Below are 16,507 nucleotides of genomic sequence, written 5' to 3' on the forward strand. Positions count from 1 at the left end.
TACATATGATTTGCTCTGGCAATCAGATGCAAAGCAGAGGCTGCAAACTAGTGATAAATTCGATAAATTCCATCTGCAGGTGTGTGTTACTGTTACTACAGTATTTGTTTAATATCATCTTGGAAACCTAAAATAAAGAGATTTAAAATGAAAAATCCTGATTTCTTATTTTTAAAAAAAAAAACCAGACCTGCCCAGACTGGGTTCATTCTCCCCAGCTGGCAGCAATCCTTTGGAATCTCTGACAGGGTTCTGCTACATCCACTTCATTTGCTTGTTACCTTTTTGACCTTGCCCACTTCACTTACTCTCCTGCCACTTCACCCCAGCAGCATGTGAGCATAGGACCCCTCTGTAAACAAAACCTTCTGTTTGGAAAGGTGGTTCATGAAGGGAGCTATAACAAGGGGAGACACAGGTACCTAGAGATAATGTCAATGAGAGATCTGAACTAGACCCAAGCTTTGGAGCCCCGCTCCTGCTGCCACCCGGCCTACGCCTGCACACCTGACATCTTTGCCCACGGTCATTGACGCAATCACTTTCTTTACCGCCTCCTTCTTCTTCTCCTTCTTGTCACTGTTGAGCTCTGCCTTCAGCTCGAAGATCTCCCCTAAAAAAGGAGGCAGGTATGAGTGATCCACCCCCACCCTACCAGGGGGTCATTCTCAATCCCCAAATTCCAAAGGATGGGAGGGCAGAGGCAGGTAAGACATTCTGTGCTACCAGCTGAGGGCAGCTTTAGGTCCTTGGCCTTCATGACAGAGGCAGTAGAGAGGGACAATTCTGAGGAGAGGAATCATCAAGAGGGAAGCCTGGAGGATATGCTAGACTGAACAGAGAGAACTGTGGAAGCTACAAAGGTTTAGAGGGAGGCAAAAAGTGTGAGGATAGGTCGTGGTCAGCCACAGTTAAAAATATTCAGAGGAAAGCAAAATTCTCCTCAGCTACCACGCTCACCCAAAGTCCTCAAGGCAGTGTGTGATGGAATCTGGGGACTGAAGATTTGAAGGGAGAGGATAGGATTTGCTCGATTCCCACACTTGGCTTTTCCTGTTTTCCTAGAACCTCCAGTTAAAAACAGTGCACTCAGGGTTTCACTTCCTAAGCCACAAGTGGTTGCTCAGCTCTGAAAATGGGAATTCACTTGCTCCATAAGAGCTTGAGCACATAATAAGCTATTCTTAAGAACTCAATCTGGAAAAAAAAAAACAAATGAGGAAATAGGATTGTTCAGGGCCCAGATAACCTCAATGACAGGTTATAAGGGCAGACTTTGGAATTAGACAGGCCTCCTGCCCTCAAAACAGCAGCCGCCAGGATTTCCTGAACCTTTTTCTAAGGCAGGTGCCATACTTTTCTCCATTTCTTACTTCATCCTCATGACAACTCTGCATCATACCTCCACCCCCGTTTTACAGATGAGCAAATGGAGGTTGTGACTTGCCCAAGAACACACCACCAGTAGCAGGTAGGGCCAACATTCAAAACTGGGTCTTGCAACTCCAAAGCCCATATGCTCAGGCCAACTAAGGATATCACTTTGCTTCTCTGAGTCAGTTTCCTTTGCCTGTACTCGTTCTACTTTGACTGGAGCAGTGAATTCTCTCATTTAACACTCAGATATAAAATACTCATCTCAGTGGCTGGCACTCAGTGGCCTGCATTAAAGGTGACTACTATTGTTATTAATTTGCCATGTGACCCTTGACTTGGATTCCTTTTTTGTGGGAGAGCCCTGGGCTCCCTCTCAAGTTACTGAGGGTCAGAATAAAGCAGACTGTCACGTGGGGGGAAGTGCCGAAGAAGTTCTAGATGGATATACAGTGAGAAAAAGAAAACTTGCAGGTTTTTATCATGATTGAACAATGTGGTGCTCAGGGAAAGAACTTGAGATGACAGACAGCAAACAAAGTTAATTAAGAACAATCACAAAGCATGGCCCAGGGCAGGGCCTCACTGAGGATATTGCTCAACAGAGCCAGTAGGAATCTGCAGACCTTGCAGTTCAGACTCGACTTCCTTAGGACAAAAGGAACACATGCCCTTCCCCTCCAAGAGACTGAGGGGACCATATCTCCCTGCTGCAGGATCCAACAGACCATGATGACTTTGATCCTCCTCCGTCATGTTGCAGGACCACCCGGGCTTTGCTCAAAGTGCTCGGTCAGATTCAATACAACTGGCCATCAACTAATGGATCTAGGCCTGAGTCACTTCAATTCTAAGAAGGCTGATGAGGTAAACTTGGGATCTGCCTGTTTCCAAAACATCTCTTTCCTCTAATGGGCCCGAAATCCAATTAGCCACCAAACCTACCTCCTCAATCATATACAAGGCATCGGATTCTCTCTACCCACAATGCTGCACCCTACCCCACCCCCTGGGCTCAGGTACAATCATCTCTCATGGAAGCTGTGGTACTGTTCCCCTTGCCTCTCCCTAATATCATCCCCTTCACTTCTTTATTAGAAGCTGCCTTGGACCTTCTGTTGCTTAAAACTATAACTGATGTCTGACTTGGACCTAGGCATCCCTTTATGGACATTCCTCTCAAAGGAAAACCAGCAAAAACTCAACCACTGACACCCTAATACACTCAGCACTATGTTCACCCCCTCTAGCCCTGCACATCTCTCCAACTCTCCTTTCATCCCACTTCAGTAACTTGTGCCCAGGTGCTTTCTTTTCCCCGAAGGTACCCTGGGGAAAGCAAGTGCTCTGCTCTGCTCCTCTCCCCTCCCCCTTACCTAGTTAGCTCCACCCAAGGTCCACACAGCTCCCTGCACTTCCCCTTAACACAGACCTACCACCTTTAGCGTGATTACTATTTAATAGTCTGTCTTCTGGGATCCCTGGGTGGCGCAGCGGTTTGGCGCCTGCCTTTGGCCCAGGGCACGATCCTGGAGACCCGGGATCGAATCCCACGTCGGGCTCCCGGTGCATGGAGCCTGCTTCTCCCTCTGCCTGTGTCTCTGCCCCCCTCTCTCTCTCTCTGTGACTATCATAAAATAAATTAAAAAAAAAAAAATAGTCTGTCTTCTCTGCTTAACTGCAAGTAAAGCCAGGTCAGAGACTCCAATCTGACTCCATGGCACATGGAGGGGGCTCAGTAAAAACTGGCTAGACCAATGAAGAGGTGCTCCATAAGGGGCAGACTACAGGTCCTGGCTCAGCTGCATCAACAACAAGACTCTTTTCATCTGGTCAGCAGGTGTGTGTCAATCATGCTTGGAAACAAGGAAGGAGGAAGGAAGGGTCAGTCCGAAAGATGCTTACAGGGTTAAAGCACATTCGTCAGCCACTATAACCATCTGTTTTCCAGAGAGCAGAAACAACCACAATACCCTACAACATAAGACCAGCTTAGCAAATTTCAGTGCAGCAACTCAGCAGACTAACATTGAGTAGTTAGAACTGTGGGGAAATGTTTAAGATAATGTCAGATGAAAAACAGGATATAAATTCTGACTTCAACCACGTAAAACATGTGCCCATGGAAAAAGACCAGACACACACACACACATATCACTGTGAGGTTACTGATAGGATTGTGCTTTCCTTCCTCCAGGAAAAAAAAAAAACATCATATTTAATAACATTAGGCCATTCAGAACAAAAGAGGGTGTCCCCCGCCCCCCCTCCAGAGAGAGTGCTCTTCCCTTCCTGAGTTCTAAAGGAAGTGGTCAATTTCTTACACTATCAACACTCCAATGTTCTGAATCCACAAGGTTAAAGATGCTCTGGGTAATTCCTGCCACTCGCTTCCAGGCCTCCACCCCTGCCCCAAAGCCCACCCTGGCAGAGAAGGCAGAAGGGTAGAGCAGGGAAAGAGTAGGAAAAGACCCCACAATGAAATAAACAGTACCTTTCTTGGTCGTGGTGAAATATTTTGAGTCAGTCATTTTGGTCCCTTATCTGTGGCCAGACTCTGCAAGACAGAAGAGAGGGGTGACTTTCTGTTGTGTCCACTCCATTTTCAATTAGAGCACAGGAGGAAGAAAGGATGCAGCACACACGTGGTATGGGAAGATAGCTTCTTATCTCTCCAAGGGGCAAATGAGCTGTTAGATAATGGCTGATCAGATTTTGGAAGGTAATTCTGAGGGATCTACCACATTTTTGAGTGTGCATATCCTTTTACCCAGCAATTCTACTTCTAGGACACTCACCCACAGAAATACCTGCACAGATGTAAGGGTTTTACCACAGCTCAGTCTGTAACAATACATCATTGGAAATAACTGAAATAGCCATCAACGAGGGAATGGCTAAATACTCTGAAGAGTCCACAGATGAAAAAGCACTTAGTCACAGCCACCCCTTTGTGGTCTCACTCTACCCAGCACTGTTCTAAGTGCTTTGGGCATGTTAACCCATTAAAGCTTCATCACAGCTTCATGGAGGTGCCATCATTACCCCATATAATCAAATGAGCTTGGAAAATGCCAAATTTGAAAAGCTACAGAGGTTTCTTCTCTCTCCAACTTTTCTGAACTTCTCTAACAGTGATATGTGCTATTTATCTCTAGAGAGAGCTAGAATCTATCTATATACTGTAGATTCTAGAGCATTCCCCAAATTTAACTGGCAAGTTTCCTCAAAGCATCTCTCAGGACACCTCCCAGGGCAAAAGTCGCAGTGTGAAGTGCTGTTCTAAGGCAATAGAACAAAGTACCAAGGCTCCCTTGTTCATTCAACACTTACTGCATATCTACTATGTACCTTCAATGGTTCCCCTTGATCAACAGATGAAAGATTAAAGAAGCTACACAGTGGCCAAGTACCCTGGATACATGGCAGAGCCTTCTGGGGTTGTTCTAACATTTAAGAAGTTATCATTTACTGAGTCCCTATTACAACCAAGGGTTTTACACACATTATCTCATTTAGTTCTACCAATAAGATACCTGGCTTTAACCCTACGTTACAGCTGAGTAAACTGAGGCTCACGGTTAAGTAACTTGCCCAAAGTCACACGGCTTGTAAATGGTTAGACTGGGAGACCATCTTAAGGACTGCCTGAGCTCAGCAGCTGTATTCTATCAATGACAGAATTCTGCTTCTCCCATCCAAAAGGGAGGATGGAGCCCTGACAGTTGCTAAGGACTCAGTCCAAAAACCAGAAGACTTTCAATTACAACTATCCAGTCCTACTTACACGGTAAGTGTACAGAATGTTTAAGATAATGTCTTAAACATGAAATCCAATCAGTCAGTACAGAAAACCACACAATCAAAAAAACAGACATCTGAATGGAAAAAACAACTCACTTTTCACTTTGTCCCTTCTGTTGCCTCCATGGGAGAGACTGAAACATAGAACCCATCAAGGGCACTTGTGACCAGCACTAGGTTTTACATAAGTAATGATCATTAGATTCTACTCCTGAAACCAATATTACACTGTATGTTAACTAACTAGAATTTAAATAAAAACCTTAAACTAGGGATCCCTGGGTGGCGCAGCGGTTTGGCGCCTGTCTTTGGCCCAGGGCACGATCCTGGAGACCCAGGATCGAGTCCCACATTGGGCTCCCAGTGCATGGAGCCTGCTTCTCCCTCTGCCTATGTCTCTGCCTCTGTGTGTGTGTGATTATCATAAATAAATAAAAAATTTTTTAAAAACCCTGAAACTAATTAATTAACTAAAAAAACAGAGCCTATTAACACCTTCTTTCAATGTATTACTATGTGGGAGCAAGATGGAGATTACTGGTGGGATGGATGTAGGGAGGTCAAGAATCATTTCAAAAGTCTCTGGAAACAGGGATCCCTGGGTGGCGCAGCGGTTTGGTGCCTGCCTTTGGCCCAGGGCGCGATCCTGGAGACCCGGGATCGGATCCCACGTCAGGCTCCCGGTGCATGGAGCCTGCTTCTCCCTCTGCCTGTGTCTCTGCCTCTCTCCTCTCTCTTCTCTCTCTCATAAATAAATAAAAGTTTAAAAAAAAAAAAAAAGTCTCTGGAAATAAAGCTGACATAGCTACTCTCCAACCCAACTGAATTCTCCAGACTAAGCTGGTATTCATGGCAGGACGGCAATGAGGCTGCTCCCCAACTGAGGCACCCAATAGATTTGGTCTCGGTAAGCAATGGGGAACAAGTATGTGCTATCTTGGGGCTGCCTTAAATCCTCTGTGGATCCCATTAAAATAAAGGAATAAAGGCTTCACTGACAAAATAGTACAAAGGAAAAAACACAATTCTACCTTTCTTTTGCTTTGCAAGGTTGAAAAGGGATGATGGCACTTTTCTGTAGGAAGTGCAGGAAAGAGCAGAAGGGACTGCTGTGTCTGATAATGACAGACCCACAGTGGGGACTCTAACTTGCAGATCCTGGCAGCAGGAGTCAGGGCTGTGGACAGATCCACAAACAGAGGAGCCACATCAGCCTGGTCCATGGCTCTGTCCATCTCCCCCTTCATAACCGGCCCAGGGTTCTGCATATGGTCAGTGTTGAGTTGGTAGTTGTTAAAAGAAATGAAAAGGGGCCAATGAACATCCTGGGGAGCCTTGGCTTGCTCTTTTGACAAATCTGTTATGTAACTAGCATTTGTTTCCTAAAGGAGTTTACTTACAGTGAAAACAATTTTCTTTTGAGCATAAATAAAGCCATTTTCTCAGAGAAATCTCACCAATTTAGAGGTTCTTTATGGAGTGCTGAGAATGAGCAGGTAAACAAGAGAACAGGATGTCTACCACACAACAAAGGGCTGTGTGAGTTCAAAAGTCACAGGTGTGAGCACAACCGACAGAAGTATCCAAAATAGAAGTACCTCATTTCTCAAAGTTAGGTTTAGTCTAAGAAGAGGGATTGATGAAAGCAAAGGGGCTAAAAATTAAAGAAAAGAATCACAATAACATATAAACCCCTCCACTGTTAAATCTAGAAGGAAACCGAAGTGAACAAAAAGCAAAAACTACCTTAGATGTCTAACTTCATCACTGTCCCGAAATTCTTCCTTTTCCAGTAGAGGAGGCTGTTGGAGGCTTTCCCCTTATCTGTAGGCACAACACAATATCTGGGGGCCCTAAGTTCTGAGAACACAACTTCCTGGGGAAGATTTGTGTTGTATGCAACTGCCCAGGTGGAGGAGAGATTGGGAAGCTTCTTTTGGGGAGGGGGGGTTAAAAAAAGCAACAGAGTCACTAGGTCAGCTAATTTAGACCACCACCACAGGTGCTGATACCCCAATAGCATTAAGCTTTGATGACACGCTTCCTTTTACAGGTGCTAAGTAACTACTCACAACTTAAAATGTTATCCAGGGATCCCTGGGTGGCGCAGTGGTTTAGCGCCTGCCTTTGGCCCAGGGCGCGATCCTAGAGACCTGGGATCGAATCCCATGTCGGGCTCCCGGTGCATGGAACCTGCTTCTCCCTCTGCCTCTCTCTCTCTCTTTCTCTGTGTGACTATCATAAATAAATAAAAATTTAAAAAAATAAAATAAAATGTTATCCAGTGTGAGTGCTGGCTCCTTTTCTCTACAGTATCTATTTCGCATATCCCTCTGCAAAGGGCCCAATGGGACTGATGATGCAGAAATCGTATCTCTCTGAAGTTGTTTTCACATAAAGGAAATTAAAGTGAAAGAGGAAGGGAAAGTAGAGAGAAGTGAAAATGTTTCTGCAAAGCCACCCAGAGCACAGATTTTAAAAACCTCATTTCACTGTGGAAGATCAATTGCACCTTGTTGATCTGCTAAGGGTGGCTATCTCCTGTGTCCTTCCTCTGCAGTTACCTCTTAGATGTTAGTGCAAGAGATTTTTCATTATCTCTGCAGGAATGGAAAAAACCCTACAGTTCAGTTTAAAGGATCAGACTTGTGGATGTCACAGGAAAGACGGATTTCCCTGGTATTGCTCACCTACTGCCATATACTGCATGCCTACTAATGGAGGCCCAAGGGGCTAAGACTTTGTTTGATGGATCTGATTGTATACATGAGCCACAACTAAAAGCAAGCAGCCAATTCAGGCAAGAAAAAGCTTACAATTCGGTCTTTGGAAGTGACAGGACACTCTTTAAAAAACAGTAATTGAGCAGCCCCGCCTGCAGCCCAGGGCATGATCCTGGAGCCTGGGGATCAAGTCCCAAGTCGGGCTCCCTGCATGGAGCCTGCTTTCCCTCTGCCTATCTCTCTGCCTCTTTCTCTCTCTCTCTGTTTCTCATGAATAAATAAATAAAATCTTAAAACAAAACAATTGGGGGAATTTTTGGTTTGGAAAAATTGCTATGGCCAGTGTGATGAGTCACACTGCATTTACAGGCTAAGGGAGGGGAGGGAAAGTCAAAATTAAAGAGGGGCACACCTGGAAGGACTGGTTTTGTCTGTGAGGAACCATGGATGCTGTCCTTACCTTAAATCTACCTTCCCACTTTGATCCTATAACACCAGAACCAGTCCCTGTTCATCTTACTTAAAAAAAAAAAAAAAAAAAAAAAAAATCCTCCTGACGCTCGCTCCTATTTTCCCTTACCTCTAGGCTTAAAACAAAGAAATTGAGTAACAGCTGGCCCGTTGAATGCGTGCGGGACAGGTGGCTTCTTCCGGCTGGCCACAGGTTAGCTGCGTACGTTGAAGGACACAACCAGTGGAATTGCTACCTTTTGCAAGACTGAAATCACGGCAGGTCCAGAAACTGATGCCTAGTTCCATTTCACTGGCATCAAAAAATATTTCAACTCTTATACTCTCAAGGTAGAATGAATTGTGTTTTGGCCACATATAGAGGCATTGCTTTGAGCATTTTATACTTCAAATTAAGGTCTAAAAAAAACACCAGCTGTGAAAGCAATATAAATGGACTTTAACTTGGACCTCATCTGTTAACTTCCCATGCTTGGAGAAGCTAATGTCAACTTACCATGTGATACTCAATTTGTACAATAAATTATGAACCTGGGGGAAAAATTGAGTAACAAAGCCTGAAATAGAGTAGTTTTATGTTTTCTAGAACTATAAAGAAGTCCTTGGTGAGAATCACTGACACACTGGTTAGGACAAAGATGTATTGTAATCTAAGAGTGGAACTGAGGACCTAGAGAGAAAATGGAAGGGGGAAAAATCATAAAAATATTCCCAGCTAAAGACTTTGAATTTTAGCCACTGGATTTTTAGGTTTAAGGAAAAAAAGGTCCTCAACACTTTTTAAATTTGTGAAGTCTTCACATCTTTTTTTTTTTAATTTTTATTTGTTTATAATGGTCACACACACACACACACACAGAGAGAGAGAGAGAGAGAGAGAGAGAGGCAGAGACATAGGCAGAGGGAGAAGCAGGCTCCATGCACCGGGAGCCCGACGTGGGATTCGATCCCCGGTCTCCAGGATCGCGCCCTGGGCCAAAGGCAGGTGCCAAACTGCTGCGCCACCCAGGGATCCCAGTCTTCACATATCTAAACGTAGTTTTATAAACAAGAGCTAAAGAATCTGAGTTTTAAGCTAATAAAATGAATTTAAATCTATAAAAATACATTAAGAAAATAAATCCTGGGGATGCCTAGGTGGCTCAGTGGTTTAGCGCCTGGCTTCGGCCCAGGGCGTGATCCTGGAGTCCCAGAATCAAGTCCCACATCAGGCTCCCTATATGGAGCCTGTTTCTCCCTCTGCCTGTGTCTCTGCCTCTCTCTCTGTGTGTCTCTCATGAATAAACAATAATAAAAATCTTAAAAAAATAAAAGAAACCCTGAATATATTTCAACTTTTCTCCAAGATCTCAAATTTGCTAAAGATAACAATAATTATTTTATTTTTATCATTATTTTTTAAGTAGGCTTCATGCCCAACACAGGGCTTGAACTCATGACCCTGTGATGAAGAGTCATGTGCTCTACCAACTGAGCTGACCAGGTACCTCAACAATAATTATTTTATTTTATTTTATTTTATTTATTTATTTTAATAATAATTTTAAAAGAAAGAATTCTAAACTGATGTTAATTTACTTCATCTCTATGATCCAATTCCTCTCTTGAAAATGGAGACAGCAGCACTTGCTGTTTTACTTAGTTCGCGCATTTCTTCTGATAGGTAACCATGAAGGAATAAAAGTACACTGACAAGCATAAATATCGTGGGGTTCCACTTACATGAAATTCTAGATAAGAGGCGAAACTAACTTACGGTGGTAGAAGTCAGATTATTGGATGTTTCTAGCTGAGAAGGACTGTCTTGAATGGGGCACAAAAGAATTCTAGGGGTGATGGAAATGATCTGTATCTTGATGCAGATACTGGCCAAACGGTACACTTAAGAACTGACATTTCCGGCAGCCCAAGTGGCTTCAGCGGTTTGACGCCTGCTTTTGATTCAGGGTATGATCTCAGAGTCCCAGGATCGAGTCCTGCATTGGGATTCCTGCATGAGGCCTGCTTCTCCCTCTGCCTGTGTCTCTGCTTCTCTCTTTCTCTCTCTCTGTGTCTATCATGAATAAATAAATAAAATCTTAAAAAAAAAAAAAAAAAACAACTGACATTTCATTTGGTGTAAATCACACAAATATTGAATTTTTAAAAAATAGCAAAACCCAACGCTGAAGAAGAAAAATGGAAGACTGTATAATCTAGAGGAAACAAAGCCTGAGTATGACATTAAATAAAGAAGTCTTAAAAGACTATGAGTTAAAAAAAAAAAAAGACTATGAGTTCGATTACATAAAAATTAAGTTTTCCTGCATGGCCAAAAACATAATAAAAAACAAAAACATATGATAATCACACACTCATAAATTTCTTTTTTTTTTCATTTTTTATAGTCACACAGAGAGAGAGAGAGAGGCAGAGACACAGGCAGAGGGAGAAGCAAGCTCCATGCACCGGAAGCCCGACGTGGGATTCGATCCTGGGTCTCCAGGATCGCGCCCTGGGCCAAAGGCAGGCGCCAAACCGCTGCGCCACCCAGGGATCCCCCACACATAAATTTCCATCACATCCCAGACAAAAGTCTATTTTCCTTAATACGTAAAAAGTACCTAAAAATAGGAGAATAGCAAAGAACATGGTGAGTTCACAGGAAGTGAAGAATAACGGTTTAAGCTTACTTATAAGAGAAACTGAAGCTACAATGAAATATCATCCAGTAACTACTGGACTGGTAAAGACCCAAAAGTCTGATAACATCCCATGTTGGTGCTGATGTGGGAAAACAGATATTCTTAATGCTAATGAGAGTCTAAATTGCTACAATTTCTACACCAATTTGGCAACAACTATCAAAATTGCAAAGATGCTGACCCTTGATCCAGTAAATCTGCCTCTAGGAATTTATTCTTTTTTTTTTTTTTTTAGATTTTATCTATTTATTTATTTGAGAGAGAGAAAGTGCAGGAGCAGCAGATGAGAGAGAGAAAGAGAGAGAAAGAGAGAGAGAATCTCAAGCAGACTTGGTGCTGACTGCAAAGTCCGACCTGGGGCTTGATCCGCCATGAGACCATGACCTGAGCTGAAACCAAGAGTCAGAGGCTTAACCAATTTAGCCACCCAGGCACTGCTAGGAATTTATTCTATATGTACAAAAGCTATGTATATACAGTTATTCATGTAGCACCCTTCTTAAAATAGCAAACTATTATAAACACCTTATATGTCCTTCCATAGAGGGTTTTTTTAAAAAAAATTATGGCATAACAGGGGTACCTGGCTGGCTCAGTCAGTAAAGCATATGAACCTTGATCTCAAGGTCATGAGTTCAAGCCCCATGTTGAGCAGAGAGATTACTTATTTTTTAAAAAAAGAAATTTGGGGCACTAAAGTTGATTGAGCATCCGACTCTTGATTTTGGCTCAGGTCATGATCAGGTCATGATCAGGTCATGAGATTGAACCCACTGAGCTCTGCACTCAGCACGGAGTCTAACTGTCCCTCTGCTCCTCCCCCCACTTGTATGCTCTCTCTCTCTCTCTCAGATAAATAAAACCTTAAAAAAAAAGGGTAAACAAGAAAAGTTAACAATCTTTTCCTCCAGAAAAGAAGCTGGATTGCCAAGGGATGGGGTGAGAGACTGGTCCTTCATCACTCACCAGCTTACATCTTGGGAATTTTATATCCCATGCATGTATCACCTCTTTCAAATATAATAGTTTAGGAAACAATGGGACATCTATTCAAAAACTCTGTTCCTTGGCCCATGCTTATCCTTAGTCTCAGCTCAAACACTGCTGCCACATAGAAGCTTTCTCCAGACCCACAGGGGCAGAGGCCTCCCTGATATCTGACTCAGTCACATCATGATTTCTCCACAGCCATCCTCATGACTCTAATTTGGGATCTGTCCTGTTTACTGCTGTCAACCCAATGGCATTATGCCTGGCACATTCCAGGAGCTCATCAAATGTGTGCTGACAAAATTAATGAAAAGACAGGCTCCCAGAGAAACTACAAAACCAGAGGCCTATAAAAGATCAAGATAAGAGGACTCTCTGATGGGGCGCCTGGGTGGCTCAGTTAAGCATCTGCCTTCAGCTCAGGTCAGGATTCCAGGGTCCTGGGGACAAGCCTCACTTCAGGCCGCCTGCTCAGTCAGAGTCTGCTTCTTCCTCTTCCTCTGCCCCTCCTCCTGCTTACACTTGTACCCGCACTCTCCCTCTCTCAAATAAACATCTAAAAAAAAAAAAGAGGACTCCCTGTTCCCTGATGAGACCAGAGTGACAATGGGACAGACTAGAGACATAAGCCTTTGTAGTTAACTTTCAACCAACAAGGTAAGGATGATCCAATGCCAAGATGGCTTGCCAGGAAATCTAGCTTTGCTACCAAGAGTTGTATGACCCTGGGCAAATGCCTCCATCTCTGGGCCTTATTTTTCCCAATTGTCAAACAAGAGAATTCAACCAGACCAATGGCTTTTCAAGCCCCTTCTTGCTTTTAAACTGTTTAAAACAAAAATAGAGTTGTTCTGGTTAAGAGTGGGGGACCTAGAACCCAGCTCATTCCACTATGTCCAACTCCCCTTCTTCACCAGGGGCCCTTTAGACAACTTACAGTTCCACAGGACAACAGTTTCAGTCTATTAAATGACAGATAAACTCCATCCCACATCTCAGGTATCACCATTCTCTGCTAGATGAGAAATCCATTTCCTCTCCAATGAGTGTTCTCCCAAGATATCAAACAAGAAGAAATGGAGCACTATCATTCTCAGAGCATGACAGAAGATGTTTCCAAGTTACAAGAGTAAACAGATTCAGAATGCAGCCAGTACCACCAAACCTTATTAGGTCTTCAGTAGTCTTCCTTTCCTTCAGTAAGGAAAACAATAACAAGTCAAATGATTCCCCAAATGGCCTCCCAATGGCCAAGGAAAGGACTTTTCTAGTCTCAGGGTAGTGATTCATGCCAGAGCAACCCATGCTCTGCAAACAGATGAGAAGCATCAAGTTGGTAGCACTAGAACAATGCAATGCATACCATGGGCCCTCAGTGAATTAACAAGAGAGACAGTATTGTGAAATTAGCCAGAGAAGCGGCTTCAGAAAAGGGAGAGGGGAAAGGAAAGGAGATACTTGGCAAGGTCTGATCCAACTGCCAAGACTCATCTCTGAATTCAAGGATATTTGGGCAGAGAAAAATGATCCCTGGAAGTCTGTGTTGGTGGCTTCCAACTTCAGTGCTGTTTAAAACAGTTACTGTTAATCCCTTGCCTGATGAAGAGAGGTTCAGAAACATGCTCCAGGCACATGTTAGCTCAAGGACAGTCAAGACTACGCTAGGAAGAATAAATAAAAGGGAATAGCATGGTGCTACTTTTTCTTCTTCACTTAGAACAGAAAAGCCAAACTTTTATTTATTTATGATAGTCACACACACAGAGAGAGAGAGAGAGAGAGGCAGAGACATAGGCAGAGGGAGAAGCAGGCTCCTTGCACCGGGAGCCCGACGTGGGATTCCATCCCGGGTCTCCAGGATCGCGCCCTGGGCCAAAGGCAGGCGCTAAACCGCTGCGCCACCCAGGGATCCCAGAAAAGCCAAACTTTAATTATCCCCATGTGTGGCTGTTTCAGTTCTGTCTCAAAGGTACAGGTTAATTCATTCAAAATATTCCCTTACTCTGTGCCATTCTCTGGATTGTATTCCTGCCCTATGAAGCCTAGAGTTTGTAATAAAGACAATGATTCTACTCACCACCCAGCAATTATTCATGGCTGCTCATCAGTCTAAGTCTCCTTTTAAAAAGGAAAAGGTCCTCACAGGAAAGTCTTAAAGTTCATTTTATAGACAAGGAAACAGGTAAGGCCACCTTGAAGATTAAAAGGGTGACTCAGCAGTAGAGAAACCAGATTTCAGACTTTCTCTCTCAGATGCGGTCACCAAACTCAGGCTCTTTCAAGTCGATTTAATAACTGAGAAAATAAGCTGTGCTTTTCTTTGGGCTTGGTGTGAAATTCAGAACAAACGCAGCAATGGTAGTAGTGATGGCAAACAGATGTGCTCTATGGGCCAGACACTACATAAAGATTTTCACATTTAATCTTCACAATAATCTGTGGAAAAAGTACTGATCATATCACAAGTTTACAGATGAGGAAAGTGAAGCCCAGAGAGACCAAGGTATTTATTTGTCTGGAGTCACACAGCTAGAAAATGGTAGTATTGATACTCTCTACCCTTGCCCCATAATGAGGTCCCAGAGGTCCCACTCTACCCAGCAAGTCAACTTCTCTTTGAATGAAGTCCTGGCAGAAACACACACACACACACACACACACACACACACACACTCCAAGCTAAAAGATACATGAAATATGTTGCCACATATCCCTTCAGAGTCTCTCAAACGTTGAATTACAGGTTATTTAAGAGCCAGCCCATCCAGTTTGGACAACAGGAATGTCAAGTTTGTTAACGTGCCTAGTGAAAGCCTGTCTGGATGAAGTTGCCGAGTTATGGGTCTCTTGGGATTTGGACGAAGCGTGGGTAGCCAAAATCAATCTCCTCAGACCCACTAGCAATTAAAGCCTCAAAATGAAAAGGAAGTAAAGGCACACACATGCCACATGCAAATTTTCTTATATTAGCACTGAGTAGAATTCTGTGCCAGTTCTCAACAATCTACAGACAGTAATGCTTGAAAAGATCTGCTGTCAAGAAAAAGTAAAGTTCATGGGGCACCTGGGTGGCTCAGTGGTTGAGTGTCTGCTTTTGGCTCAGGGCATAATCCTGGGATCTTGGGATCGAGTCCTGCATCAGGCTCCCTGTGGGGAGACTGTTTCTCCATCTGCCTATGTCCCTGCATCTTTCTCTGTGTCTCTCATGAAAAAATACAAAAAATCTTTAAGAAAGGAAAAGAAAAGTTCCTTTGACTTGAAAAAGAAACAGGGGCTTCTTCTGAATAATACTTAATCAAGAAGAAGAGAAAGAGGCCAAAAACTATAGAACGAGGTCCCTTTAAATCTCAGTTTTCGCATCTACACAACAGGAACACTTTCTGAAGATCTGTCAAGTGTAGAGTCATCCACTCAGCACGTGTAACAGCATGGGTCACTGTCAGCTCTGAGACTGACATTGTGCCCCATACAGGAGCATGTACATAAGCAGACCAAGGAGAGTTCTCCCGTTGAGCTCTTACAGATGCAGAGCCCAAGTAAAGGACTGCAGGTGAATAGCAGAGCAATCATGCTTTCCATACAAGTACCACTACTCTTCAGAGGAGGGTTCTGAGACTGGGACAACATGTAGGGAAGCCCTCTTAGATGAAGAAGGGCTTGCTGGGACAGAAAAAGATGGGTCACATTTGGAAAGGGAGGGCTGAGGGTAACCTGGAGAAGACCCACAAGATGTCAGCATAACTGAGACTAAATCACCAGCAACACTGACTGGGGTGTGGGCTTTGTGCTAAATGGTTTATAGCCCTTCTCTCATTTAATTCTCAAGGTAATCCATTTACAAATAAAGAATTAAAGATGCTGAGAGAGGAGCAACTTATCCAAACCCAAAACAAGCATGTGTGTTCAGGAATTTATGAGAACCCCTGCCTGGTTGAAGGCAAGGACTTGGAAGGGAAAGGAGATGAGGTTAGGCAAGGAAGGATGAGATTCAAGGATGGTCTTGGATGCTAGTGCATATTAGATCCTGCTGGCAAAAGGTGCATGGTCCTGTCAGATGACAAGTCTCATACAGAAGAGCATTTGACATTGCTTATCGCTCCTTGAATACTCTGAAACACTTTCTTTCCCTGGATTCCAGGATGCCATGCACTCTGCCTTTCCCTCTACCCCACTGCCTGCTCCTTCTCAGTCTCCTTTGTTGGTTCTTCCTCCTCTTCCTCTTCATCCATCAGAGGGCCCACAGGTCAGGCCTAGTACCTCTCTTTCCTTCCCTACCAATGCTATCTTGCCTCCTTGGTGAGCTCATCCAGTGTCAAGGCTTTAAGTGTCATCTACATGCTGACAACCCACAAGTGTATGTCCCCAGGCCCTTACGTCCCCAGGCCCAATTTCTCTAGTGAACTCCCAGCTCATATATCCAAACTGCCTAATCAACACTTGAACTTGAATATCTATATAGCT

The 16,507-nt window shown here is 43.6% G+C and overlaps 1 protein-coding gene across 5 annotated transcripts in view; it reads right to left on the minus strand.

Moving 5' to 3' along the window:
• Positions 1 to 16,507, minus strand: part of AP1B1 (adaptor related protein complex 1 subunit beta 1) — a 57,180-nt gene that overhangs the window by 32,399 nt on the left and 8,274 nt on the right. For 4 of the 5 annotated variants that reach the window (XM_038575577.1, XM_038575576.1, XM_038575575.1 and 1 more), the window contains exons 2-3: positions 3,869 to 3,931; positions 508 to 613 (exon numbers count right to left, since the gene is read on the minus strand). In XM_038575577.1, the coding sequence (XP_038431505.1) occupies positions 508 to 613; positions 3,869 to 3,905 (143 nt within the window). In that variant the 5' untranslated portion in view covers positions 3,906 to 3,931. The remainder of the gene's footprint in view (positions 1 to 507; positions 614 to 3,868; positions 3,932 to 16,507) is intronic. The other variant, XM_038575578.1, reaches the window with a different exon arrangement.

This window comes from Canis lupus, chromosome 26, assembly GCF_011100685.1.
Source record: "Canis lupus familiaris isolate Mischka breed German Shepherd chromosome 26, alternate assembly UU_Cfam_GSD_1.0, whole genome shotgun sequence".
Lineage (NCBI taxonomy): Eukaryota > Metazoa > Chordata > Mammalia > Carnivora > Canidae > Canis > Canis lupus.